At 50.2% G+C, this 26,379-nt stretch overlaps 1 protein-coding gene and 1 long non-coding RNA gene across 2 annotated transcripts in view; both read right to left on the bottom strand.

The window, feature by feature from the left end:
* Positions 1-1,040: 1,040 nt before the first annotated feature.
* On the bottom strand, positions 1,041-9,845 carry ELFN2 (extracellular leucine rich repeat and fibronectin type III domain containing 2). The gene has a single exon (XM_010410553.4). The coding sequence runs from the start codon at positions 9,497-9,499 to the stop codon at positions 7,073-7,075; it is 2,427 nt and encodes an 808-aa protein (XP_010408855.2). The 5' UTR covers positions 9,500-9,845; the 3' UTR covers positions 1,041-7,072.
* Positions 9,846-9,897: 52 nt separating this feature from the next.
* LOC104696298 overlaps positions 9,898-26,379 on the bottom strand; it is a 49,204-nt gene continuing 32,722 nt past the window's right edge. The window contains exon 3 of the long non-coding RNA XR_753000.3: positions 9,898-10,124. This is a non-coding gene — a long non-coding RNA (uncharacterized LOC104696298). The remainder of the gene's footprint in view (positions 10,125-26,379) is intronic.

The raw sequence follows: 26,379 nt of genomic DNA, 5'->3' as shown, positions 1-26,379 counted from the left end.
CAATCATTCCTCCCAAGCCCAATGGAGAACATGTCAGACTGTGAAGCATCTGCCTGTAGTAGCATCTGCTCCTAGGACTGCTCTCAAATCAATTCAAGCATTAATAAAGAGTCATCAGCGACTGCAGCATATATATCCAGGAGCTGTTGTGTCCATACTCACAACTCCCTAGAACCATTTATTGCTGTCCTTTGCTACACAAGGAGCAGAGACTGTGAGCTCAGCACGCTCAATAAGGAAGCCTAGAAGCCATGGCTAGATCAGTCTAATCAAAGCTGCATGTGCAAGAGCAAAAAAAAAAAGAAACCCTCAGAGCCAAGGAGCCATACCACTCTCAGGAGAAACTAGAAACATTAAGAAACAGGAGGCAGAGACAAAACATGCAAGGGAATGGCTGCTATGTCACCATACACAAATTGGCCTAATTATGTGTATAAATGCACCAATAGGCATGGATTTGCTGGCTGTATTCTTAACTTTAAATATTGATGCTTAGGAAGAGCTGAGATCAGGATATCTGCTGGTGGATTAGGCTACAGATTGCTCAGTCATTACCCACGGCTGGATCCCCTGCCTTGGATAGCCTTCCTCCAGAGAGCTCTGGAGCTCAGGCAGAGGATTTGCTGCGTAGGTAATGGGCAAGGAAGCTCTGCCTTACACCCGGAGAGTGCTGTATGCCTGCCCTGGGTGGGGCAGAACCCTGGTGCTGATTGGTGCAGGAAAGGGCTGGTATCACAACAGAACTGATAACACTGTTACCCATGGCCGGGTAAAAATGAGGGTGTGTCCAAAACAGGCAATAGCCAAGGGCAGAGAAACAGTGTGTTTGGGGGAAGCAGGTGACCACTGTGTGCCTGGGAGAATCTTCCCATGCCCTGACCCAACTCTCTCAGTTTTGCCCATCCCCGGATTCCTCCCATCCCATCCCATCCCATCCCATCCCATCCCATCCCATCCCATCCCATCCCATCCCATCCCATCCCATCCCCATTCCACCTCCTCTGCCAGACAAGGCTAGAACAAATGGACTCAGAAGCAGCTTTTCATAGTTTTTGCTTGTTGATTTTTTTTTAGGTTTTTTTTGTTGTTGTTTTTTTTTTTAAATAAGAAATTTATTGCAAATATAGAAATTGATTTTCTCCATACAGGAATCTCCGAGTTGAGGAAAAACGATTTCGTGCCATTCAGTTTTAAAACAGGAAAAGAAGGAAAGAGAGAAAAAAAGAGAAAGAAAAGAACAAGAAAGAAATACAAATCTAAAAGAAGAAAAGAAAGGAAATTAAGAAAAAAGAAGAAAGTAAAGAACATAACTCCAACTTAAATTTGTCCATACACAACCGGGGGGGTCACAGGGTTGTTACGGAAGGAGGAACACCAAAGAGGCCACAAGGAGCCAGTCCCAGCAGCTGCCTCCCAGGCCCTTCCTTACATTCAAGGGCTGACACCCCCTTCTCTGTGCCTGGCAGCTGCCCGCCCCTTCCCACCCCCTCACCCCAGATGCTGTGCTTGTGGATGGACCAGCCGTACCAGCCCTGGAGGGTCTGGCCTGACCCGGACAGACTCTTCCTCTTCCCCCCAGGGAAGGCGGAGAGCAGGCGGCAGGGACAGGCCACCCAAGAGCAAGGCCTCACAGTGGCGGTGGTAGTTATGGGGGAGGCAAAGGCCAAGCCGAACGCGCGAGGAAGGGGCATACAGAGGGGGACCGTAAGGGGGGGAAGAGGGAGTTTAACCCCGGGTGGGGCAGGGAGGAGAAGGAGTGGGAGAAGAGGGAGAAGGAGAAGCCAGGCAGAGGGATGCCCTCTCACCACTCAGGAACGGGGTGGGTTGGGGCAGCCCTGCAGAGAGCTGCCCTAGTAGGATGGCCAGGGAGAGGTACGGAGACACCTCTCCAGGGCGCGTGGGGGGACAGTCAAGGGGAGGCAGACCGAGAACGCCCCTCACAGTACAAGGCCAAAGCGGCTGAGGGACAGGGTTGGGAATGCGTGCGTGTGTAGGGGGACACAACAGACACTCCCCTCTGCCCCTTCTTCAGGGAAGGACCCAAAAAACACTTGCTCAGACAGGGTGGGCAGGACGTGGCTGAGGTGGGGCAGGCTCCGCCAGCCCTACAAGAAAGCCCCATAGCCTGGTGGGGGGTGGCACAAAGTGTCCGTCCCACACCAAGCCACCCTGAGGAGGCTCCCTCCTGCTCAGGTGGTGGGACAGCAGCAGGCTGGCTCCAGCAAGAGGACACGGCTCCATGAGGCTCTTCTTGACTGCAGCTTGTGAGGAAGGAGGTGGTGACGGTGGAAGGGATTTCTCCAGGCTCCTGGAGGCTGTGTGTCCTTCCTGACGCAGCTGAGCTTTCCAGTCAGCAACAAGCATGGCAAATGTGCTTTTGGTGCCCTGGGTCCAGCTCCTGGCCATACAGCAGCTACCCACCCTGCAGCACTGAGCTCTGCCCTACAGAGAGGGGTCACAGCTCATCATGAAGTCCGCCAAGATTTTTTTCTCCAGGCACTGCTGACTTACTCCCCACCTCCTCTCAGAGAGCCTTCACCCCTGCACTCAACCCTTTTCCTTGCTGTTCTCTTTGTCCCTTATCATCCCATTCTTTCCACTGTGGTCATCTCTTCTCCAGGTCTTTCCAGCCTGTCCCTTTCCTCCACCTTCTCCATCTCCCTCTACCTGTTACCTCCTTGCCTCCTTACCAAGGAGTGGTGACTCCTTGGTCCCACCATACCTTATTCACTCCTATTGTGTCTGCCCCTCCTCTCTCTGTCTCAGCTCCTTTTCCACCTTCCTCCTGCATCTTCCCCTCCTTCCTTCAAGCCTGCCAGGCAGAGCCTCCTCCAGCAAGGCAGGCTGATTAGCATTGCAAACACACAGAGGCCTCCTCAGCCCGACATAATTCTTCATTTGTCAGTCATGAATATTTCACACCTGCCTCAAGAGGGATTTATTCAGCATGGAAGAGTGGGGAGGGGAGAAGGGAACATGGTACCGCAGCATAAACTGGGGCAGCACCAGCAGATACGGGAAAGAGCTCTGTCTCATGGGAACAGCATGCCTAGAGTCTCACCTTCAGTCTCCTGGGTGCAGGACCCCAGCCCAGGCTTCTCCCCAAGGTTCTCCCTGGGGCTAGAGGGCAGGTCTGTGCCCAGCCTCATCCCTCACCCTCCACAATTTCCAGTGAGGTGAACTAAACCCCTGTTTTCTCTGCCAATACTCACCAAGCCAGAAATAAAGTGTGAAAGGGTTTGGTCTTGCTTCGGCCCTAGAAGTCCACTTTGCCCTGGGAGAAGGCAGCATTGAGGGACTTGCCAAAGCCAAGCCAAAGTGGCCTTAGAGACTTCAGGCAGTCTCTCCACACTTTTTCCCAACAAAGAAGCTTTTGAGGTTTCATCATGTCCTGCCCTCTGCAGGGCCAGCCAGGGGAGAGAATGCATAGGACAGACTTAATCCAGAGGTCTATGCAATCAATGAGAGGAAGGTGGTGGGAGATCTTCTAAGTGATTGTAACAAGCTCCACATCAAGTTTTCACTGTATCAGAGGTTTCCCTTCAGCTAAAGCACTCCACGTTTCCTCAAGATCAACCTTGCTTTTTGAGGAACAGCAGCCAGGGCAAAGGGAGGGTAGTGAGCATTTCTCTTACAAGATCGATCTTGTCAGGCCTCACTCCTGTTCCTCAATAACTAGGAGAAATGGCGGCTGCTAGAAAGAGCAGGCCTTTGGTATATAACACATACCCCTTTACACACGTGACCATGAAAAGCAGCTGAGAGACCGCATTTGGAGTAAGGGCAAGGGGGACACTGGGAAGAAGAAGGAATGACATTTATGGGGTGATTGGTTTGGGTTCTCTTTGGGGTATGTTCCCTCTCAAACTGATAGGAGTCTCTCATAAAATCACATCAGGGATGAATGAAAGGAGCAGAGAAAACAGGGACAAGGACAGGAGAGACTTTGAGGGAGGAGGTTAAATTCCAACAAACTGGCACATACACAACAGGTGTTTGCTCAGAAAAATACAGTAAAATTGTCATGCAAATAGAACGTTAAATCTGCTTTCCTCCAACAGGGCTGGCATCACTTTGTGAGCCCTCTTCCTGAGGGAGGGAGCAGGACAAAGAAGAAGGGAGGAGGAAGGAAGGTGAGACACTTTGTTCCCCTTCCTTGCCCTCTTCCTCCCACAGAACAGTCCATCTTGTGCAAACTTCATCCAATGGTTTGGAGTGGGGGGCTACAGCTGGGAGAGAAATGGCTTTTCCCTCCTCTCCAGCCTTACCCTCACCACAGAAAAAAGAAGGGCCTGATGAGAGCTGTATCCCTGACCTTTCTTTTCTGCCTCTTTGAGGTGTTGAGGGGAGAAAGCAGAAACCTTTACAGGTTAATGCTCCTCCTTAAAGTATTGACTGAGCAGAACTGTTTACAAGACCATACAGCAGAGAAGCACAGGGGAGGAAGAGTTGCGGAGAGGAACAAGACTCCATCCCCCCTTGCCTGTCATCCCCTTTTTCCAGTTCAATTCTGTGCCCCAGCCATTAGTCTTTTCTGCTTGGATGGTTGCCATGCTGGAAGACCACTGAGCCTGCTCCATGTGGTACCTGGGGAGGTCTCTGTTGTGCCTAAGCATCTCTCACAGCATTTACCTGTCTTGGTTTGCCACATGGTCCCAACATGGAGGGACGCCTGCCAGCAGTGATGTGACTTCCCTTCGTATCTTCCCTTCATCCTCCTGCACACAGGTGCACACACATGTGTGTACACACACCCCTTCCTCTGGGTGGGACGGGCTCTTACCATGTGGAGTCAGTCCCATGAACACCTCTGGACTCAAGGCAAGCAATGCTTTGACTGTGGGAAAGCAGGCTGACAGTGAAAAGTCTGAGGCAATGGGGTCATGACCTGGCTTAGGATTGTTACCATCAGCATCCCTACAAGGAAGAAACTCCACAGATCTTCATAGGTTTACACTCTGGGGATGCCTACTCTGGTTTTCATGCACCAGACTCTGCCTACTGCTCCCCCTCACTTACAGAAGGTGAAATTGTCACAGCAGTGCTACTACCTGGCAGATAACAGGCAAGTTCTCTGCATGCAGCATGTAAATGCCTCCCAGAGAAGCTCCTACACCCTCATCCTTCTCCCAGGACCCCCAAAAACACTGGGTCTTCTAAGGAGCACCTCAAAGAGGAAATAACTACTTAGGGAGAGCCAACACAACATAGGCCCTCACCCTCATCCTGGTAGAGGTGAACAACAGTCAAGTTTTGGGCAGATCGTGGAGAGAAGGCTCACTGTGCTGCATAAAGACATGTTCAGCAGGCAGCACTCCTGCCTGACAGAAAAACTTTGGGGGAGATGGTGCCAAGATTGTGCTTTGTTGGGCTGCTCAGAAATGGGGTTAGGTGAAGAGGGCAGTAGGCTCATTCCCAACTCTGTGACAGATCTTCTACCCAAGAGACAGAGGTTGAGACCTAGCAAGTGCAACTGGGATTTTGCCAAGACATGAAAGGATCCCTAAGAAAAGTTTGTCACACCTGTGAGGAGGTGGAGGATTTAGGAGGTGATATGTTGCTCTGATTCTCATGAGGGCCTCTAAGTAGTCAAAGGAACCCTGCCATCCAGAGGCTGGTGTCCTCTTCTATCCCAGCGCACACAGCGCGGCTGCGCACATAAAGGGAGCTTCTTCCAGGCCATCCTTTTTGGGCTACTCCCAGGCCCCATTCTCACACCCCATTTGTTCCCCATGCTCCTGTCTTCGCCCTAGGCTGTCCCCTATCCATGCCAGAACGTCCATGGCCTATTCAAGAGAAAGACTCTTTGTGAGGCCAACCCAGTGAGATGAGCAACTGAAATCCCGTTCTTCACACACACCTGGAAGTGAGGAGGTTGGGTGATGCTCTTCTCATGGACACCCACCCCACAGCCCACGGTGAAGTCAGTTGGGAAGAGCTGCAGAAGCTTCATGGAGAACTTGTTCTGCTGAGGTCCTCTCCAGGTCCCTTCCTCATAGTAAGGAGGACATAAACAGAGAGTATTAAACTGACTACTCAAGGGCAGCCTGAGCATAGGCGTGTGTGGAGGGGAGGACCTCTGACCTGTAACATGGAGAGATGGGAACCCTATACACCTCTGAAAGACCAGACCTTCCTGTCTTTTCCTCCACCACTCCTTGACAACCTGGCTTGCCATGACAAAGAGAACATTCACAACCCATTTCTCCCCACCAACTGGCAGAAAACTGGCTCTGAGAAGGTCTGGAGAATGCCTATCACTCCAGAATTGCTGGTGTTCATCAGCAGCAACATGGCAGGAGAAGGGAAGGAGGAAGAGCAGCAAGGGCACAGAGCCTGTTATATGGCAGGTCCTACCCGCCTTGGTCCTTCACATCTCCTCTCCTTCCTCTGAGGAGGATGGAGGTTCGTGAAGTATCTAGACAGAAAGTTCAAGCCCAGGGACCCTTAACAGAGAGGGATAGGGAAGGGCAAAGGAAAATAACTTCTTCCAGCAATTCCACCTGTCTTGGAAGGGGACGGGAGAGAGAGAAAAGCCTCCACTGCTAAAGAAAATGAGGGAAAACGTTAGTGATGGAAGATTTGGCATAGCAGGTATACAAGGTGGACAAGGAAGCTTTCTAAACCAAAGTCCTTCCCTCTCACCCAAAAGAAAAATCAGCCTTCAACAGGAACAGAAAGATGAATAGTTCACAGCTGAGTTTCATGCCCAGTGAGTGTCCATCCCTGCCCTTCTCCTGCCACCCACTCCCAGGCCATTCCCACCCACCCACACTCCAACGTTGTTACCACAGTGTCAGAGCAGGACACTCCTACCAGCCATCTGCGGGCAGAACAATGGTCCCCGTAACACAGTAGAGACAATTCGGCATGTGTGTGTGTGTGTGTGTGTGTGTGTCAGTGTGTGTGTCTGTGTGTGTAAGAGTTGTTGTAAACTTTAAGAAAAGGTTTTGTCAGTTTTGTATTTCTCAGGAGTATTTTGTTGTTGGTTTATTTTTCACAGTCAAGTGGCTTTTTTTTTCTGGTTGTTGGAGGGGGGTCTTGGTTTGTATTGTTTCCTTGTGAGGAAGAGTCACAGCTTCTGCTGAGCAGAGACTCCTTTCCAGTAATCCAGGATGTCATGCAGATCCTCGTCCTTGGCAAATTGAACTTTCTTCCGCAGGGCATGCCCAGCTGCCATGTAAACCTCCTCCCTGTGATGCTTCTTGTAAGGCCGGAATCGCTCCCAGATCTTGTGGGTGCTCTCTGAGGAGTACTCAGGGCTGGAGGAGTAGCCCGAGAAGTAGTGTCTGGGGGAGAGCTGGGAGTACGTGGAGTCTCGCTTGGACCGGGACAGTGGCTTGAGGAATGACACCCGCTGGCTCAAGGTGTCAGCACTTTCCTCATAGTAGAGGGCCGGGAAGGAGTGACGGTGCTCACTGCAATGGTAAGAAGGCTTGACCTCCAAGTGATGGATGGCACTTGGAGACACCAAGGGAAGACGATCCAAAGGGCTGTTAAGTGGGCTGCCCTTCTCAATGTATTTGGAGTCAGACTTGCTGAGTGGTGGGTGGTCAGGCACATCCAAGCTGAAGACCTTGGCGCTCTTGATGGAGCCACTAGAGGAGACACTGCAGGTCTTTCTGGCCACAGCAGCATCAGCACTGAGCTGGCGCTGCAAAGGGTGGTGGGAGCTTTCCTTGTAGGGTGGGGAAAGAAAGCTGGGCCGCTCTAGCCCACTCGAGGACCCGGCTGGGATGGACTGGCACTCAAAGGCCATATCTGAGTCAACACCAGTCCCACCACCCAGGAAGGATGCTGTGTCCAGCTTGAGGGCATCAATACAGTTGTTGATGATCTGGTTGACCTTGTCTACCTCCTTGGCTATAGTAGAAATCTCAGCAGCTGAGCCTTGCCCATTGTCAAGCTCCCTCAGGTCCTCATCCCGCTGGGTTCTCTCCAGCCCATCCCCACCACCAGTCCGCACTTCAATGTAGTTACCTTTAGTGGTGACTTTAGGAGTCTCCATCCCAGCTTCCATTGACTTTGATGGGGGCAACTTCTCCCCAATCATGGAAGGGATGGAGGACATCCGTGAGACAGGAATGACAGGTGGCTCACCCAGCTTCTGGGAAGGATGGACTATGGTACTGGTATCAATATCTGATCCATAACGCATTTCCAGAATGGTCTTTTTGACATTGAGCGATTTCTGTTTCTCCTCCTGCATCCTCCGCTTCCGCAGGCAGTAGTAGACCACCCCCAGGACAATGACCATCCCAAAGAGGCAACCCAGGGTGGTCATAATATAGTGTGTAGTGGTGGAAGTACTGGAAATAGGGTCCTCCCTGCCTTTGCTCCGAGTTGCAAAGGTCAGGCAAGTATGGTTGTAACGCCTGTTGTTGCGGATAGAGGCCACACAGAATGTATAATCAGTGTGGGCCTTCAGCTTGTTGACAGTGACATATTCCTTCTTGCTCTTCAGTGTTGCTATGTCAGAAACATAGCTGTTGTTGTATTGGACCAGCACATACATCTTACTGTAGGGCATGGGAATGGTGACCATCAGGATGGCTGAAGTGATGGTGACATCATGTAGCTTGATGCTGGGACTGAAGGAGGAGTCAGTGGTGGAAGAGGCTGGAGGCTTGACAGAGAGGAAATCCCCAGGGCTGATGGCTGAGCCCTCATCCAGGTCTCGCTGGGAGTCAGGGGTGTAAGGAGTTGGGTTGACCCTGGAAAGGGAGGGGATGGTGCCCCCTCTGCACATGGACTGGAAGATGGTGATGGCATTGCGGTTGTGGTGAGGCCGAGGCACCAGAAGCGGATACCCAGCAAACTCCCGTGGAGTCTCACACTGGAGGCGGTCATAGTTCTTGGTGACGTTGTTGAAGAGAGCCAGCCAGTTAAGAAAGCTGTAGAGGCTACAGTCACAGTTGAAGGGGTTGCCAGCCAGCTCGCACACCATCAGGTTGCTCAGGCTGGTGAAAGTGTTGCCCTCCAGACGGCTGAGGCGGTTGGATGACAGGTCAATGCTAATCAAGCTGGGGCACTCGGAGAAGGCAGTAGGGGTGACCAGCTCAATTAGGTTATGCTGCACAAAGAGGAACTGGAGACGGGCCATGCCCCGCAACATGCCCTCTGTCAGGTTGGTGAGTTTGTTGTAGCCCAGCTGTAAGACCTGGAGGTTTGACTGACCCATGAAAGCCCCATCCTCAATGTAGGAGATCTCATTCTTGGTCAGGTTCAAATCAGTCAGGTTGCCGAAGCGGTTGAGGGAGGAGTACAGCACCACTTTGAGCTTATTCTCATTCAAACGCAAGTCGTGCACCGTGCTGTTGATATGCTGGGGGATGGTCTCATACGGGGGCTGGTTCTGGCTGCAGATGGCCAGCCACACATACCCTTTGTCCCCCTCAATCAGCCAGCAGTCACCTCGCACGGTGCCAGGGGAAAACAAGCAGAGCAGGGCAGCTGCCCACAACCCCAGGCACAGCATGGTCTGCAGTGGTGCCCTCATCAGGACGGGGGAAAAAAATCCTCAACAAAAACCAATGCCAAATCTCAGGACAACAGCAAAAAGAAACTAGGGGGCAGGAACTGGGGTTTAGCAATGGAAAGGAATGAGCACCCCAGTCCTACTGGGTGTCATCACCATTGTTTCTTCTTGCCCTCTGGGTCAAACCAGGAGCATGGAGGAAGGGGAACACATGCAATCTTCTCGCGGAACACCCAAGAGCTATGACCACGGATGTTTGGTCTGGAAGAGAACTACCTTGTGCTTCTTTTCTAAACAAAAATTCAGGTTGAGGATTATGAATCTTCTTTGATGCTCATGAGCGACTCACACACTTTTTCCACTTTTGTCCCCCCACCCACCCCCCACCCACACCAAACCCACCCCAAAACAAACCCAAGTCCTCCCCCCTGTAGTCTTCCCCCAACCCTCCACAATGTGATTTGGAAGAACAAGGCAGGGCTGCCTCCTGCGTCGCTCACGCTCCCTTGGTTTCTACTCCTTCTCTTCCTTCTTTCCTGGGTTCCCTCTGAGAAGCTTCAGAGCTTTGGATCAAACATGTCGAAAACAAAAATACAGAGAGGGAAAGAGCAAGTGTGCACGAGAGAGATCCATCTGTCACTGGAATCTGGAAAAGAAAACACAGGAGACAAGAAGAGGCATCATTTGGAAGGGTCTTGGAGATAAGAGTATAGACAGCAATGTTTCATGAGAAGAGGGAGATGGGGAAGAGACACATTAAGGGGGGGTGCAAGCAAGAGAGGTGTGGTACTGCCTGCCGTGCTGATAAGCCTTTGAGGAGGGAACCCTCACAATGTATAATGTCATATCAGGGATATGCAGAAGGGTATCCAGGCTCCCTAAGTAGTGTGATCACAGCCAGGGACCTGGGGGAAGGCAGTGGTGTGGGAGTAGAAGGGGAAGGGAAAGGAGAGTGGGAAACATAAAGCTGTTATTGCGGGGGCTCAAAACCCCTAGTGTAAACAAAGGCAAGCCCCAAGCACAGCCAAAGCCATGAATTTTCAGCTGCCTGAAAATGATGTATACAGTATGCATAAAGCTGGAAAAATGCAGACAAGCTTCTCCCCCCTACCACCCCAAAAAAAAGCCAAACATTTTTTTTCCCCTTTCCTTCCTTCCTTGATGCAAGAGGAATAAATAATTCAAGCCACGTGTAACCACTTCTGCTCTAAAAATTGTTCCTGACTCTTGGTGCATGGACAAGGCTGTTGAGGTGAACCAGTCTGGCTTGAGCCCAGTGGGGGGGTGGGGAGCAGGCACTGTGTCAAATACCAGCCTCCAGTCTCTCACCCAATAACGCCAGCACTCCTGATCTGAAGCACATCACCCATCTACCCCCCACCAAAGAGAGCTGCACAGTTTCCACCTCGTACTCCACGACCTCTCCTTGGGGACTATGAACACTGCCCCTTTGTAAGAAAACACACCTTGCAGGCAAAGTGACATTTGCTTGTTAAACCACAACAAATGTAGTTCTGGGCTCTGGATGAGCTCCTGGTTCTGACTGCAGAGCGCAGCCTGGAGCACCTTTCTCTCCAGCTACAGCTTCAACCCTTCTCCCACTGTGCTGAGACAGGAGCCTGGCAGGGGTGTCCTCAGGCAGCGCAGAGGAAATCATTCCATACAGCAGATAAAACATGTGGGCACTGTGCTACCTCTTTTTTTTTTTAATTTTGAGGAGAAAGAAACACTAAAAAAAAAAAAGGATTCTTGGTTAATGAAAAATAAAGATCCCCTCTTGCCCCTTTTATTTTGGGGGGAGACTGCTCACTAAAGAAATCGCTGAAGCTTTTGCTGCAAAAGCGGAACCAATTTCTAGCACAGAGACACAAAGGGCAGAAACAAAATGAAGGAAGATAAATGAAGGAGGAGTGAACCCTTGAGGAACAAGGCTTACGTCTGTGGAGAAATCTGAGCTGATTTGGGTCTGTGGAATTACCAGGCCAGCTGGATTAAGGGATCAGAGATAGTGTCACAGAGAAACACTTAAATATTCAATAATCCAAAAAGTAAAGCCAAGATGGATAAGGGAAGGGGGAAAAGAGCTAGACCAATGGAAAAGAGAGAGAGAAGGCCTCCATTCCCCACAGCTCATCATCTGAGGCCACCAAACTCATGTCAATTACGGTTGTCATATGATGGCCTTCAGCTGCTGCCTCAGCTTTGCCTCAGCCAGCAATAAAACAGAAGGCAGAGGTTTTTGAGGTCTGTTGCTTTGTTTCTCAGCCTTGTAATCCAATGAGAAATAATTTCCTGACACTGTTCCCCAGATGCATCAGATAGGAGGCACATCTGGCTCTCCGCAGGTTGGGACACACAGGCCTCTGATACTCCTCAGTGCCAGTTCCCTGCCTTGTTCCACCATTTCCAGAGGTGACTCTGTGCAGAGACACAGCCATTTCCCCACGCCATCTCTGTCCCTTTACCTTCCTCTCTAATGCTTCTTCACTTAGCTTGATTTCTTTCACTGAACAAAGGAATGGCAGATACTATCATGCTTTTTGCACATTGGTGCCCAAAGTATGTCCACCCCAGGCAGAGGCCAGGGGGAGCCCCACAGCAAGCAGTGGAAAGTTTTAGGGATTAGAGATTTTGGCCAGCATCCTTCTCTGAGCATTATGTTCTGATCTGCCTGTCTCACCTCACCAAATACTCTGCACAATACCCAACTCCATATAGGAACATCCCAGCCCCCTTGCTTTGACCTCTTCTGGTAGGGCAGGCTGCTCCTAAAGGTGTGCTGAAGTCACCATTGCCTGCTGTAGCTTGTCCATGGTGCACAGAGAGACTCTGAGGCTAGGACCATGTTCCTCTGCAGCAGCCCCAGCAATCACTGAGAGCCACCCCATCCCACTCAAGAAGCTGCACTCAGGCAGGACAGAGAGGGTTTGGAAGGGCAGATGTTCTAGTGGGCTGGAAAGGAAAGAGGTGGGTGGGTTAGGGGTAGATGGAAATGAAGGTGCTGTTTATCGTCGCTATTTGTCAAAACCAAGATGACCATGCAGAAATTCCTGCTCCCTGACATTGGTCCCCTTAGGTCCCCAAGGTAAATATGTATGAGAAATACACAGACCTTGACATTCTTCCCCCAATGGTTCCTCTCTCCCCACTATCATGCTGGTTTTAAGGGTCCTGAGTCCAGTCCAATTGGTGGCCTACTCCACCCCTGCCTGGGGCCCAGCACCCCATTTCAGCTCAGCCAAATGCCATCAGTCCCTGCTGCAGCAATGCTGCAGGAATGCTGGTCTCCAGCTCTACCACAGCCATGCCCTGTCCTTCAGGGAACAGCTGCTCCCTGACCCTGGCAATTCAAAGGGAGGCCAGGAATGAGGGGCAGCACCATGCCCTCCTTTAACTGTCCACAGCCAAAAGAGCATAAATCACACAGCACTGGAGTCCAATAGCACAAGGAAGCTACACTCTGTCCTTTTTGCTGGCCTGAAAGGTGCTGACAATGGAGTTGGCTGTTTCCCTCTCTTGCTTCTCAGGCAACAGAGCAAGAAGGCACAGGGATGGAGTGTGGGCAGGGAAAGCAAGAATAAGCAAGTCCAGCACAGCAGAGAGCCAAGGAAGGGGGATGCAAGAGTTGTGGAGAGCTTATGGGCAAGAGGAAAAGTTAGGACACGGGACGTGTTTTACAGGGAAGGTACAAGGTAACCACCTCCTTGTGCTGGGCTTACCCAGCTGTAGGGTTCCAACACTCTTCAGTGTCACCCAAGATTTACAACAAGCCCTTGGCTTCTGGCCATCCTCATGTACGTGTGAACATCAAGGAACAGTAGTGACATTGCACCCGTGAAAGGCTGTGCTCTCCCTGGCTGGCACAAAGAGCCTATCAGCTCCCAGTGATTTCCCTCTTCTTTATTCTCTGTTAATGGATGCCTCAATGTTGTTGACATTTATTTGCACCACTTTGTCTGGAGAAGAGCAGAAGGCCACAGGGATGGTTCCATTGTTCAGAGGAAAGAAAAGAGAAGGGAAGGTGAAACAGAGGGCGGAGAGTCCCACATTGAGTCAGGAGGAAGGTGTCGATGGCCACAGACACACCTTTGACTTGGAGCTCAAGGTAGCACAGGGGATGACACAGGACTGAGGTCACTAGTGAGATGGCAGCATAAAATACAGCCAGAGAAAGTATGGACAGGCAGGATAGGAGGCACAGAGGCAAACTGGGGCCTGAGGGAGTGGAAGGACCAAAACTGAGGGAGAATACAAAGCAACCAGAAAAGTCACATACAACAGCAATTTGGGCCTAAAATTCTGACCTTGTCAACCTTGTCCTCCTGGGGCCCCATGCACTGGAAAAACCAGCACTTAATTCTGCCATTGCTTAAACGGTGCTAAGAGCCTCCCATTAGAAATGCATGCATTAAAAACCTGCCAAACACTCTTGACTCCTCTGGGGACACCCCGAAATCAGGCCAAAGCTCCTGCTGCTTTCTTAAGCTTCGTGCTGCAGCTGAGCATCATCCCTCCTCCCAGCTCAGTGTGGTTCCTGCTCCTGGCAGGCCTCAGGGCACAAACATCATCTCCAAGGGACTCTTCTTGGCTTTAAGGTCCTTCCAGGATTTCTCTAACTACTTTCTGAAAGAGGAGCCTTTCCCAGGGGTGCTTGGCACTAGGAATTGGTGCCTTACTTGAAGGGACTCTCCATAGCTGCTGGGTAGTTTCAGTAATTCACAGTGTTCTGAGCATCACTGCAGCCACCTCAAATCACCACCCAGAGACTGTCCTTGCTTTTTCATCTGGCTATAGTGGAAGCACAGTGCCATGAGAGAAGCTTGCAGCACAGCTGAGGCACTTAGACAACAGCAGTCCTTCCCTCTCAGCCCTGCTTCCACAGAATTATTGCAGGACTTACCTTCAAGTCATGCAGCAAAGAACATGTGACTGTGCCCAGAGGTGCTCCAGAAGCTCTGAGAAGTCTGGGACCAAGACAAGAGGGATCAGGAAGCCTGATGACCTGTGGTTTTTTGGCATGGAAGACATTTGTTCGTGCGTGAGAGAGAAAGAGAGAGAATGCCTTCTACTGCAGATTCTCTGATATTCACCAAGGGTTGAGCTCACACAACACTCCTTCCTTTAATGGGTCTCAGTGAAGGTTTCCTTTTCAGGTTTTCTCTTCTCTAATTTATCCCCTATTTTCATGGAACATGTAAGATCTCAACATCTCTCTGTTCCACCCCAATATTACATTTGCTTGAAATCAGCCCTGTAGCTTCAAAAATCCAGAGGTCAAAGGAGCTGTACAGCCACACTAGAAAGTCATGCAACAAAAGGTGTTCCCCTGTCACTAACCAGACAAAGCCTTCATCCCCTACAGGAGTTGAACTGATTTCAACAAGTCCTGCTGAAGGGTGTCCACTCAACCTTAGAGGCTCTGTGAATTTGGCAGAGTGCTGCTGCAAGAGAAATCTCATGCTTCAGCTCTATACAAATTTACAGTGCCTGTGGGTAGAAAAATCATTCCTCTGAAAGCTGGGCTGACCCTGTCATAAGTGGGGAGGAAGACTGCAGCTCCCGAACTCCAGCTGTCCCTGACATGGGGAAGCCCAAATCACTAGGATCCCAGCAGGACACTGCAGTGAGGAAGCCCATAGAAACAAACAAGATCCCAGCTGCTTCTCACAGGACACCACTGCAAGGATACTCACAAAGCTCAAATTCCGGCCAGCAAGGATGGGACCCTGCAGAGAGGAAGGGAAAAGGGCTGAAATACAGGCTGTAGTACTGCCCCAAGGACATGCTGCTCTGCGGTCTTGCCCTTTGGCCAGTACGGGGCACAAGAGGGAAGAATTCAGAAGGAAAAATTCAGAAGGAAGAATGCACGCACCCAGGCTCAAGCAAACACACTGCCATTGACTCCAAACCTTTGCTGGGACAAACAGCTTAAAGACTAACCATGAAAAAAACCCAACACGTTGCTGTATATAAAACCCCTGCTCTCCCATCGTGCCTCCCCAACAGCGATTAGATGCCTAATTTGTTAGGCAGCAAGAGAGAGAGAATGGGAAGGCTCAAGGGAGAAAAATGAAGCAGCTCAGAAGCATGAAAGAGAGAGCTTTAGAAGCATGAATCTTATTTTAGAGGGATAAATACTGGCAGAAAGGTCTTTCATACATCTGTGGTTCCCTGGCAGGCCAGAAAGCCACTTTTGTTTTCCAAAGTGAAATGGCTACCTTTTATATTAATATGATTATTGAAGATTAAGGCAGATTTGCATTAAGCCAGCTCCACCCAGACAGCCTTCAGCAGCAATCCACAGAAGTGTGTATATGGGGGTAGGCTTTGGAAACAGCCTTCTCCAGGTAGAAGAGCATGTCAAGAGATTAGAGGTGCCACAAAAAATATTATCAGCAATAAGGCCGCCTACAGTACTCTCCCTCCAGAGCAGGGAAGTGGGACTGGGAAACATATTCCCCTTATCATCCCATGAGCCCAGACATGAGGCAGCAGAGAAGCTTAGAAATAATTCCTACTGGCATGGGGAGGGAGCATGGCTCTGTGTGACTCTCTGTAGGGACCTGCCACAGGCGGTGTGACAGCAAGCCCGGCTGTGCCCGGTGCACTGGTATGGGTGTGAGTCACTGTAGAGAAAGAGGTGGCACTGTCGGCTCCAGGAGTGCGAGGTGGAGGGGCTGTGTGTGCGGAGGAGTCGCTGTAGGTGATGAGGTGGATGTGTGGGCTGGGGGTGGATGTGGTTTAGTCACTCCGTGAAGCAGAGAAGGAGTGCTGGCTCCTGGGGAGGGAGGAATTGCCATGGAGAACCAGGCAAAGTGCTGTTAGTGAGTGTTTGTGTGTGTGCATGTGTGTTTGCACGAAGCAAGCACCGCGGAGAAAGAGGTGGGAGTGTTTGGCTGTGTGAGAGGCGCTGCAGGGGACGGGGTGGGAGTGCAGGCTGCACGTGGGCGTGCAGGGATCAAGGGAGACAACCAGTGTGTGTTTGGGAGAAGGTCTGTAGGGAAAGGGGTGGGAACGCTCCTCCTGTGTGTGTCCCCTGATGTGAATCACGGTAGGGAGCAGGGTGTGAGGGCGGGCTCTGTGCATGTGCTCGTGCACGTGGGAAGGAGCTGCACCAGGGGACAAGGAATGGTCTCTGCTGTCTGGGAGCTATTGAGGGGTAAAGGGACAGGAACGGCAGCTCTGCGGGAGCGTGTGTGTGAGCTGCTGCAGGTAACAGGCCAGGAGTGGGGGCTCTGGGAGCATGGAGGGAGCAGGGTGGGAGCACTGGTGCTGTTGTGTGCTCCCATGCAGCATGTCCGGCATGAGGCCAGGAGAGACCCTTGGGCTGTATGTGATATCATTGTGGTGCCTCTGCTGTCCTGTGCTGGCCTTGCTGTCCTATTTCCTTCAACAAGTCCTGGCTTTCACCAGTCTGACTGTGAATAGCAGGATCACAAGCTGTTTGAGAGATGCTCTCACTCAAACCAAGCACACTTCCAGTATTTCTGGATGTTAAATACATCCCCAGCAACCCAACAGTGCCAGTTCAGAGTGTCCCCAAACATGCTACCCTGCAGATAGGGCAGGAAAAGGGCATGGTCCTTGAATTACAGCATGCTACTGTCGCTTACGGGGAGGAACTCAGAGCCTAAGGAATCACACGTCCTGGAGTAGCAGTCACTTCCTGAGGTGCACTGGCAGCCATTTGCCCTGTGTAGGACACCTCCAGGCCTGCAAACTCCTGCAGGGCACAGGCACTGGCATTCCAGCACCCTTCAACGTTCTCTCGCCTTCCAGCCAACCTTGCCCTGGGCGGCCGCCTGAGAGAGGTTCCCTCACTGGCAGTGCGACCCTTAGCCCCTCAAAGCTCTTCCTCTGGTCAATACACGCCTGGATTCAGCAAGGGGGGTAGCCCCAGACTGGACAGGGCATTATGTTTCCAGGTGGATGCTTCCACCTTCCTTCCATCCTCCACCCGCAGGCAATGGCACAGCTCAGCCCCGCTGGGGAGGGACCCTCCTCCCGGCCGGCTCGCCCACCTATATTTCAAGCTAGCATCTGACATGCATTTTGACACAACCGTGCCTCCCCTCTCTTTTCCCCACTACCTTGCCTTGTTTAGAGCCTGTTTTTTTCTTCCATTGCCAAAACACAATGACTGTTATAATTAACAGATTATCTCAGTGCGACAGCTGCAGTCCTTTGAAAATTAGGTTGAATAACAGGATCCTGCTGTATGGTAATTTCTTTTCATCTCTCAAATATTTTCTCTTTCTCACTCTCGTTTCTACCTTATTTCTATTTTTCTTTCTTTCTTTTCTCTCTCCTCCCTCCTACATTCCACCAGCTCCCTGACTGCATGAGCAGTATCTTTGGGATGAGACAGGCTGAAGGGCTCTCTCTGCGTTCATCAGCTGTTTTCATCCCCCTTCTTTTACTACCACATCTCACAGAGAAGCAGTGCTTGCAGGTAGGTTCATAAACATGTCAGAAAAATACGTGCCCACCACTTTTCTGAAGCCCCACTGGTTCAGAAAAGCAGCCCAGGGAATTTCATGGGGAGGGGAGAAACTGGGATGCACTAGCCCGAACCACTGCATGCAACTTTCCCACAGGGAGCTGAGTGCAACGGTGCAGCTGAGTGGTTTGCACTGAGCTAGCCGGGGTGTGCTACCCACCCACTACCCGTCCGCCTTCTTGCTGACTCAGTACCTGCCCCTGACTCACCACTTGCTCACTGAATGGGGACTGGCAGTACTTACACGGCATCCTTCCCTCTCGCTCAGGCAATAGCTCTGCCACTTACCACCCCCTTTCCCATTATCCACCTACATCTGTCTCTCTACCGACTCAATCAAGCCAAGACAGCCAGAAAAGCAGCTTGCTGGGAACTCAGGGTTTCAAAACCAAAATAAGAACTGCTCTCAGCTGGACCCAAATTAGAGGCTCTGGAAATCTCCTCCTCCAGGACTAGAGATCCCCTGGCCCTAGCTGTAAATGGGACTGATCCATTCACAGAAGTGGCTGGACCCCTTGGTCTCTGCTTGGGCAGAAGTGCTAGCACACAGTGTTTCAGGCTGTGAGGATGACCAGCCAGACGTGTGGGATGGGTCTGTTGGAATGGTGTCCTGGATTTGGCAACTGAAAGGTTTCAAGTTCATTATGTTCTGGACTCAAGAAGTCTGCAACTTTGTTGTTGACTGCACCAGGAGCATTAGTTAATTATTCTCAATGCCTGGCTTGAACTCATGCAAAGTGCCCTGGTCCTGCACTGCTTATTTCAGCCACGTCTGTAATCTATACAATCTCATTTGTTACACTTAAACACTGCTTTTTGCTTTTGAAAAATAGGGAGGGATTCCTCCATATGATGTGTCCATCACAGCCTAACACACCTCTGCAGAAGCCAGTTCCAGCTGGGTCCTGGGCCTCTTCCTGCCTCCTCAGTACAGCCATTTCCTCTCCTCCCATGGAGTTCCACCTCATTTATTTCCTTAATCCCAAGTCGGTAGAACAGAAACTCTTTGTCACCATTATTCTGCCAAAAGCCAAGTAGTTTTATAACAAACACTCATCCGTTCCATTGTATTTCAGCAGTCTCCAGTAGTGCTTCTCCTCGTTGTCCATGATCTCTCTCTTTTCATCCTTTGCCATCCTCAGCCCCACATTTTCTCTCTGCTTTCACTGCAGGCCCTGTGATAGCTCATGGCACTTACAGCACATCTCCTCATTCATTCACTGTCACTTACCCAAATGTTACCTTCATTTATTAATTCTTCTTTTTTCTAGTAGCATCCCTCCTCTGAGTGCTTTGTGCAGTCCTACTTACGTATCCAATAATAGTATTTTCCCAATGAGTGAGTCATATACCCCTTTGCTGACATTTAGAATTCTCCTTGTTCTTTGAAACACGTTTATTCATTCCCCATCTCTACAATTATATATGTCTACTCATGGCGTTGCATTTCCTACAGCAGCTGTGCAGTGAACAGATGATCTGTGCAAATAACCCAGCAAAATAATTTTTCCTCCTGGTACCTTGACATCCTTCTTTTTAATTATGTAGGCCAAAGCTAATTCAAGCTATGATGCAATCAAAAATAGGGGACAGCTCAATTTAAGAAACACCCCACCCTTTATTTTTTTCTTGCTCAGTCCCGTTTTCCATCTTTTTTCCCCACCTATTCTCTGCTCTGCCTCTTCCGATGCTGCCAGTAGCAGAGTACGTGGAGGCTGCAATTGTTATTGGGCCTCTGATTTTGTAGGTGCTGAAGATATTTTCAGTGAGAAACAGACTTTGCTTCAGACTGTTTCTGGGCTGAAAGGACCAAAATAAGGGAGCGTTACTCAGCTAATAGGGGCACGTAAATGTCTTACCCACTAACCCAGGTAATATATGCCTCATGGCCAGGGAATGATGCTATATCTAAATATAAAATCTCTAAATCTCTCTCCAGGTAGCCCTAGAAAGCCATTAATCTGGCAGTCCCTCCTACTTCCTCATCGTGGCCCTATTCCTTCCCCCAACAGTTCCTTGCTTCTCTTCGAGTCCTTAGTCACCTTGCATATTCCATGTTTTATTTATTCCTTACTACTCCCCTTAATCTGCATAGGCCAAACCCTAAGCTCCGGAGTCACCCTGACTCATTTCCTACCCAGGAAAAGCAACGATTTATATCAGTGGGAAAGCCTGTGATGTCAATCTGGACAGAGACTGATTCTGCACGGGGACTCCCGCATGATTATTTCTTGTTCTCACTCATTCAGGTCTCCATTTAGCAACACACTTAAGCATGCACCCAACTGTAAACCCATGCAAGTCCCATTCAGCTTCTCAATTGCTTTCTTCTGCAACATCTGTGTTGATGGTTCCCACATCTTCCAAACACAACAGATTCTCCCTCCGTGCTTCCTCTTCCTAACCTCTCTGTTACCCACTCACCAACATCCTTCCTCTTGCTTTGAGAAATTCAGTTTTTTCCCTTTTTTTTCCCTTTGCTTGTTTGGATTTTCTTATTTTCACTGCTGCCCGGGGACTCCAGCTTGTAATTTCACCTCCCTGTTCCTGAGATTGCTATGTTGAATAAAACACTGACTTCCCCCTCTTCTCTCCAGCATTCTGAAATACCGAATTGGGCCACTGAGGAGAAAAGCTATTGGCCAGGACTGCTGTCTCTGATACTGAAACAGAGCTGGCAGTAATATTTACAGGCGACTTTGAAAGCTCCAAGGATGGCTTGTGGCCAAAAATGATGATATCCACCCCCTCTTTTTTTTTAATGATGTCTTCCTATGACTCAGTCTGGTCCATAAGTCAAAATACGATTTTTTTTTTACCCATCCTCCCTTTAAGCAATGAGAACAAGAGCCTAAGAACAGAACACTGTAGCATCACGGACAGGACAAGCTACGTCACGAGTAATGCAGCTTGGGGTGTCCTTGGTGGCTTTAAAAGAAGCAGAACAAAAGGCATATGTCCTCTTTCCGGAGAAATGAGTTTTGGCAGAGCTAAACTGGCAATTGCCTGAGTTTTCTAAACTTAGTTTTATCTGTAAGCAAAGCAAGAAACACGCGGGAAGCAGAGACACGGTGACCTCAGGGGCTCGTGACTCCCTAGGCTCAGCAAGGAGCTGCCGCGCCCTTTATTACCCACCATGGTGCGGAGGCAGAGCCTCGAATAAAGGGGACGGTGTCGGGGGAGCTGTGACAGCTGTTTCAAAGTGGGGCTGGGGCGTCCCAGCGCAGCCTGCCCGCCCACTCGTACCTCTGCCTCCAGCCACGCAGCCACAAACAGCCATTCAAGCGCTTGATAAACGAGCAGTTCAGCCCCAGACCACTCAATTTGCTCCTTGCCTTCTTTGTCTGCCAGTGGCAGGGGAAAAAAAAAGCATGTTTGGAAATTGGAAGTGTTGCATATAGCATTACCAGGCTGGAGTTGTACTGGCTGCTAGACTGCTACAGGAAAAAACAAAACATAACCAAACAAAAAAAGCCATACTTCCCCCCGCCCCCCCCCCCAAAGAAACCAAACCAAACCAAAAACAAACCCCAACAACCAAAAAAAGAAAAAAAAACCACCAAAACCAACCAGCCGACCAAAAAAAAAAAACAACCCCCCTCCCCCCCCCCCAAAAAAAAAAAAAGAAAAAACCCCAGGAAAAATCAAAACAAAACCAAAAAAAAAGAAGCAGAAGAGGGGAGCAGGCTGAGAGCTGTGGAGAAGGGTGGGCTGTGAACGGGGGAGAGGCAGGCGAGGAAATAGGGAGAGAAATGAGACAGTACTGTATCCAAGAGTAGATACTATGATGATGGGGACATTAAGAATATGATAGATAGGCAGGGAAGGAAGGCAAACAGACAGAGGTAGGTACAGAGAAAGAGACGGAGACGAGGGAGGGAGGGAGAAGGAAGAGAGAGAGCCAGAATTAATTTAGGAGGAATATACTGAAAACATAATCTTCTCAACAGAGTTAAAAAAGAGAGCGAGAGAGAGAATTAAACAAACAGCGACAGGAAACTGAGAAAGAATAACTTTTTTTTTATGAGCTTGTTAACATTTGTGAAGTTAAGTAACCCTAAATTTATGCCATTAATTTGCATGTATTACATTTTTTTTTCTGTGCTGCCAGTTTATAGTCTCTGTGAAACCTTTAAAAAGTGGCTTTTTTTCTCCTTTTCCCTTCGCCTGTGTTAATTAAGGCTTGTGATATATGTATATTTTTACACTGCTGCTGTGCTCTAGCATTTAATCATGAAATGGCCCTTTTTGCCTTCTCTTTGGGCTGCTCCTGCCTCATCCTTTCCCCTCCACAGAAACCTGAGGAGGCCTGTGGGTTCACCCACCGGCACTGATCTGTAAGCATGCCTAGAGCCACGCTGGGATCCCATGATCCCAGGCTGGGATTCTCCCTGTCCAACAAGGCAGCTCTCACAACGGGGAGAGAGAGCATCCCTTCAGCTGCTGGAGGGTTAACAGTTCCAATGCACCAAGGCATTCACATTGCCATACTGAAGCACACTGTATTTACACATTAGCAATCACTGGGGAGCCATAAATCAGATTCTCGGGGGAAATCCAGCCAAAGAGCAGAGCGAGATTCCTAATGAAGGTAGTCACGGCCAAAGCTGGGGGAGGCACAAGTGACGGATACGCTCTAATCGGCCGCTGGAATGAAAGGGGATCCAGGTCATCCTCCACGGCTTTAGTAGCACCTAGAATTATCCAAACTAGGATGCACATGGAAAGAGCTGCTGTAGAAAATGTGAGTCCAGTTTCTTGCCTGCTTCTAGGGGACTGTCCCTCCTCTCCTCCCAAGGACTCCTGTTTCTGGGCAGACAGGTCTCTCTCCTAAGCACATTGCTGACTTTGGAAGTGCCCAAGGCCAACACAAAGCATAGCTGGTGGAGCCCTTTTGGCAGCTGTCCCAGCGAGCATATTTCTGAGCTCAGCTGGACAGGAGTCCTGGTCCTAAATGTGCTTTGATTGCTTCGCTCCTCTCTAAAGGCTCTGTTTCTCCCAGCTGTAAGCAGAGTTTGCTGAAGCAAGAAGCAGGTTGCTAAGCCTGGTTTGGATGCTGTTTGGTCCTTAGTGGAGCTGATGGGACTCATCTTGTTAAAAGCCAGCTGAGCTGAGACCATGAACAGTGAACATTGATTCAGACCTGATCACCCTCCACAGGAGGCACACCAAGTGGAGGAGGGAATAAGGGGGATTGCTGGTCACAGCAGAGGTGGTGTTCCCTCATCCCCTCTGGAGGAGGCCTGTGATCTCCTTGGGGTCTGACAGGCATATGAGAGGTCTCTGGAGAGTCTCTGCTGAATTGGAGTTGGGAAGGACAGGTAGGGGAGACAGACCAGGCTTTCCACACTGTCATTTATTTTGCCATGTGGGGGTGTTGAGCACCAGAGAGGATATTCTGATTTACTCCCTGGCTTACCGTTGCTGTGGCAACGGGAGAAATACAGGCCAAACCAGGCTGCATCTGCAATGTGGTGGTAATAGGGAGTTTGGATTCCCATGTGTGTTTGTTTGTTTGTTTGGCTGTTTGCAGGAGCCACATGGTAAAAAAGCACCGTCGCGATGAAAAGGGAATGAGGTCTGAATTGTACCCACACAAATACACCCTCCTCTCATGCCATAGCCAAACAGTCATGCATGCAGCCCTACTGACAGCACACAGCCCGAGGAACACCAGCACACACATGTGGCCTCTCTTCCCACCACAAATACACCCCTGGAGCCGGGGGTCCCCAGCTGCTCTCCCACTCTCAAAAGAAGCCAGACTTCTTCTTTCATAGCTACAAAGCCCCTCTGCACCAGACACTTTGTAGATGGGCTTTGAAATGCAGCTAAGAGTCCAGGGCCCAGCTGGTGTCAGCAAGAGAATCTCCTCTGCTGTGGGACCCACACATCACAGTTAGCTGTGATTCTAAGGGACCACAATCCCCCCATTGGTTACTGAGCAAATACTCCTCCAGCACATTGTAGTGACAAGTTCTTACCTTCCCCCCCACACACACACTCCCCAAGCTGATCAACAAAACAAACTCAGCCCTTTCTCGACAGTCATATCCCCAGTTGGGAGAGATGGCCTTCATTCCCCACATCAGAGTGAGCCCTCAGGTCGCATAAATTGGCCTGCTGCAGAGACCAGCCTCCAACGGTGCGAACTCATGAGTCTGCTAGCACAGTTCCCACCCCGGAAAGCAAGCTGTAGAGCACAGTTAAATACCTTTCCTTCCCTCTTCTCCAGCCTGCTAGAACCTGAGTATCCTCAGCCTCTGGAGAAAGGCTCCATGTCCAGTGCATCCAAAATACTGGCCCCAGAGACCTCCTTTAGGTTAAGTGAAAGGAAGGAAATTATTTTTCAGCTGTTCCTCACAGCCCCAAAGCTACAGAGCTGGAAGCACAGAATAGCCTTGCAGCAAGACAAAGTTGCTATTCAGCCATACCATGATCTGTTCTTCCTTATCCCACAGTCCCTAACAGGCTGAAGCTAGCATGGGTGCAGGGAAGAATGGCCTGATATCAGGACAAAGACATGGTTTACTCAGGCATAGAGACTTTGGAGTTCCTGGAAATCAGACTCCTAATCAGCTTCGGGGGTCCTGTGTTGCAAGTTTTGCCAAGGAGAGATAGAGTCCATGGCAGAGATAGACTGAATTTGCTCAGAGCCTGTGGGGCAGAATGTCTCTGTGAGGACAGCACGCTTGGGGTGAGCCACCAGCAAAGACAAGGGGTGCCACTGAAAGGCTGGTGATGCCTGTAACCTGTTGGCTGCAGCCAATAGTGACACTGAGATAAAACAAAGTGGTGCTGGGGGGAAGCAGAGGCACTAAGGTTGAGCTGGAAAAGATGAGGTGATGGAGACGAGAGGCTCTGCAGGCATGAAAAGCTTCTACAGAACATTGTGCAGAGAGGAGATGTCCAGCTCGATCCCGATAAGGACAGCCACAGGGAATGTGTGATGGCTGCTGGTGTGCTGCAGGAATGCTGGGAGTTTGCAGAACGCCTGTCCAGCCAGGGTGTGCAGGAGAGGTGAGACAGGATACAGATTCACCCCCCTTGACTCCTGGCTGCCTTTTCTCCCATTTTTCCTGACTCCATCTGGCCTCACTATTTTTACACACATACACATACAAAAAAAAAAAAAAAAGGAGAAATAAACACTTAATTTCTAAGCTAATCAGCCCTTCTCTCACTAATTAGCACCCTCTGAGCACATCCACAGGCTGTGAGAGATACTCTGGGGCTGATAATGACCCCCAACCTGCAGTTGCATATGCTGAAGGGTCAGCAGAGCCAAGAGCAAGCCGTGGGGAGGCAGGGAACAGAGCGACCTCTGTCATTCGGTTTTTTTCTCTGAAATCTGGGATGATGGAAAGGGGACGTCTCCTTTTTGGCAGGGTCCCTTGTGTGTGCATGTGTGTGTGTGTGTTTTTCTGAGAGAGAGTCAATGTGTGTGTGCACGCATGTGTGTCGAGGAGGGGGGAAGCTGGAGAGGTTTGGAGGGAGGGGACTGGAACAAAATTCTGGCACTGAGCCCAAACCTGAAACACATGCCAATTTGTGCCTCTTGCTGGTGGTAATGAAGGGCTCCGTTCAGGACACACGGGACACTAATTAAGGGGCTTCAAAGGCGGCTTTCTGCAGAGTGCTCTCTAAAGGGGGGCTGAGGGGAGGAAGGAGCACAAGAGGGGGGTGTTCTCCACTCAATGGAAGGCTTCTGGCTCCTAGGGCTGCTGGGGAAGGCACTTTTTCTTTCTCGCTGTCTCCCATAGCAACTCCTACCCGTGAGAGCTAAGAAGGTGCAAGCATCTGGCAGCTCCGGGCAAGCCCTCAGCAGCCAGCAGGCAAGGGAGGCTCCGGTATGCAAAGGTGGAAAAGCGGCATGGCAGAAAGGAAGAAAAGAAGAAAAAGGTGGAATTGGGGAGGCAAATCGGTGTGATTCGTTTACAAAGGTAGCAGCTAGAGTAACAGGAGTTGCCATTAGTCTCCAGGGATTTGCAGGGACAAAGCTCTGGATCGCTGCAGATCAAAACTCTGTAGCTGAGCCTTGTCAACTTCATCCCATGGGGTTATTTCTTATGAAAGTGTGGGTAGGGCCGATTTTCTGAATAGGGCAATGAGTAGGGCTGGGAACACGCCTTCATCGTGTCAGTCTGGGCACAAGGGCTTAGCTGGGCACCAGAGACAAACACAAACTGCACAGGCACCCAAAGAGCTCTAGCCCACTTCCAGGAGCTTCACAGACCTTGGCCCTACAACCTCTAAGCATTGCAGATTCACTCGTATCTGAGTGTTCCTGTGTCAAAGCAAAGGAGCCAAGCCACAGAACGGCTGATGTGACTCAGCCATGGTCACCAAAGGAGGTCTCAGCTCAGCTCTCCCGCTTCCTACCTGTTACCTTACCCTCACA

Source organism: Corvus cornix, chromosome 1A, assembly GCF_000738735.6.
Source record: "Corvus cornix cornix isolate S_Up_H32 chromosome 1A, ASM73873v5, whole genome shotgun sequence".
NCBI lineage: Eukaryota > Metazoa > Chordata > Aves > Passeriformes > Corvidae > Corvus > Corvus cornix.
The sequence above is the reverse complement of the archived record's forward strand: the minus strand, read 5'-3'. Positions and strand labels throughout refer to the sequence as shown.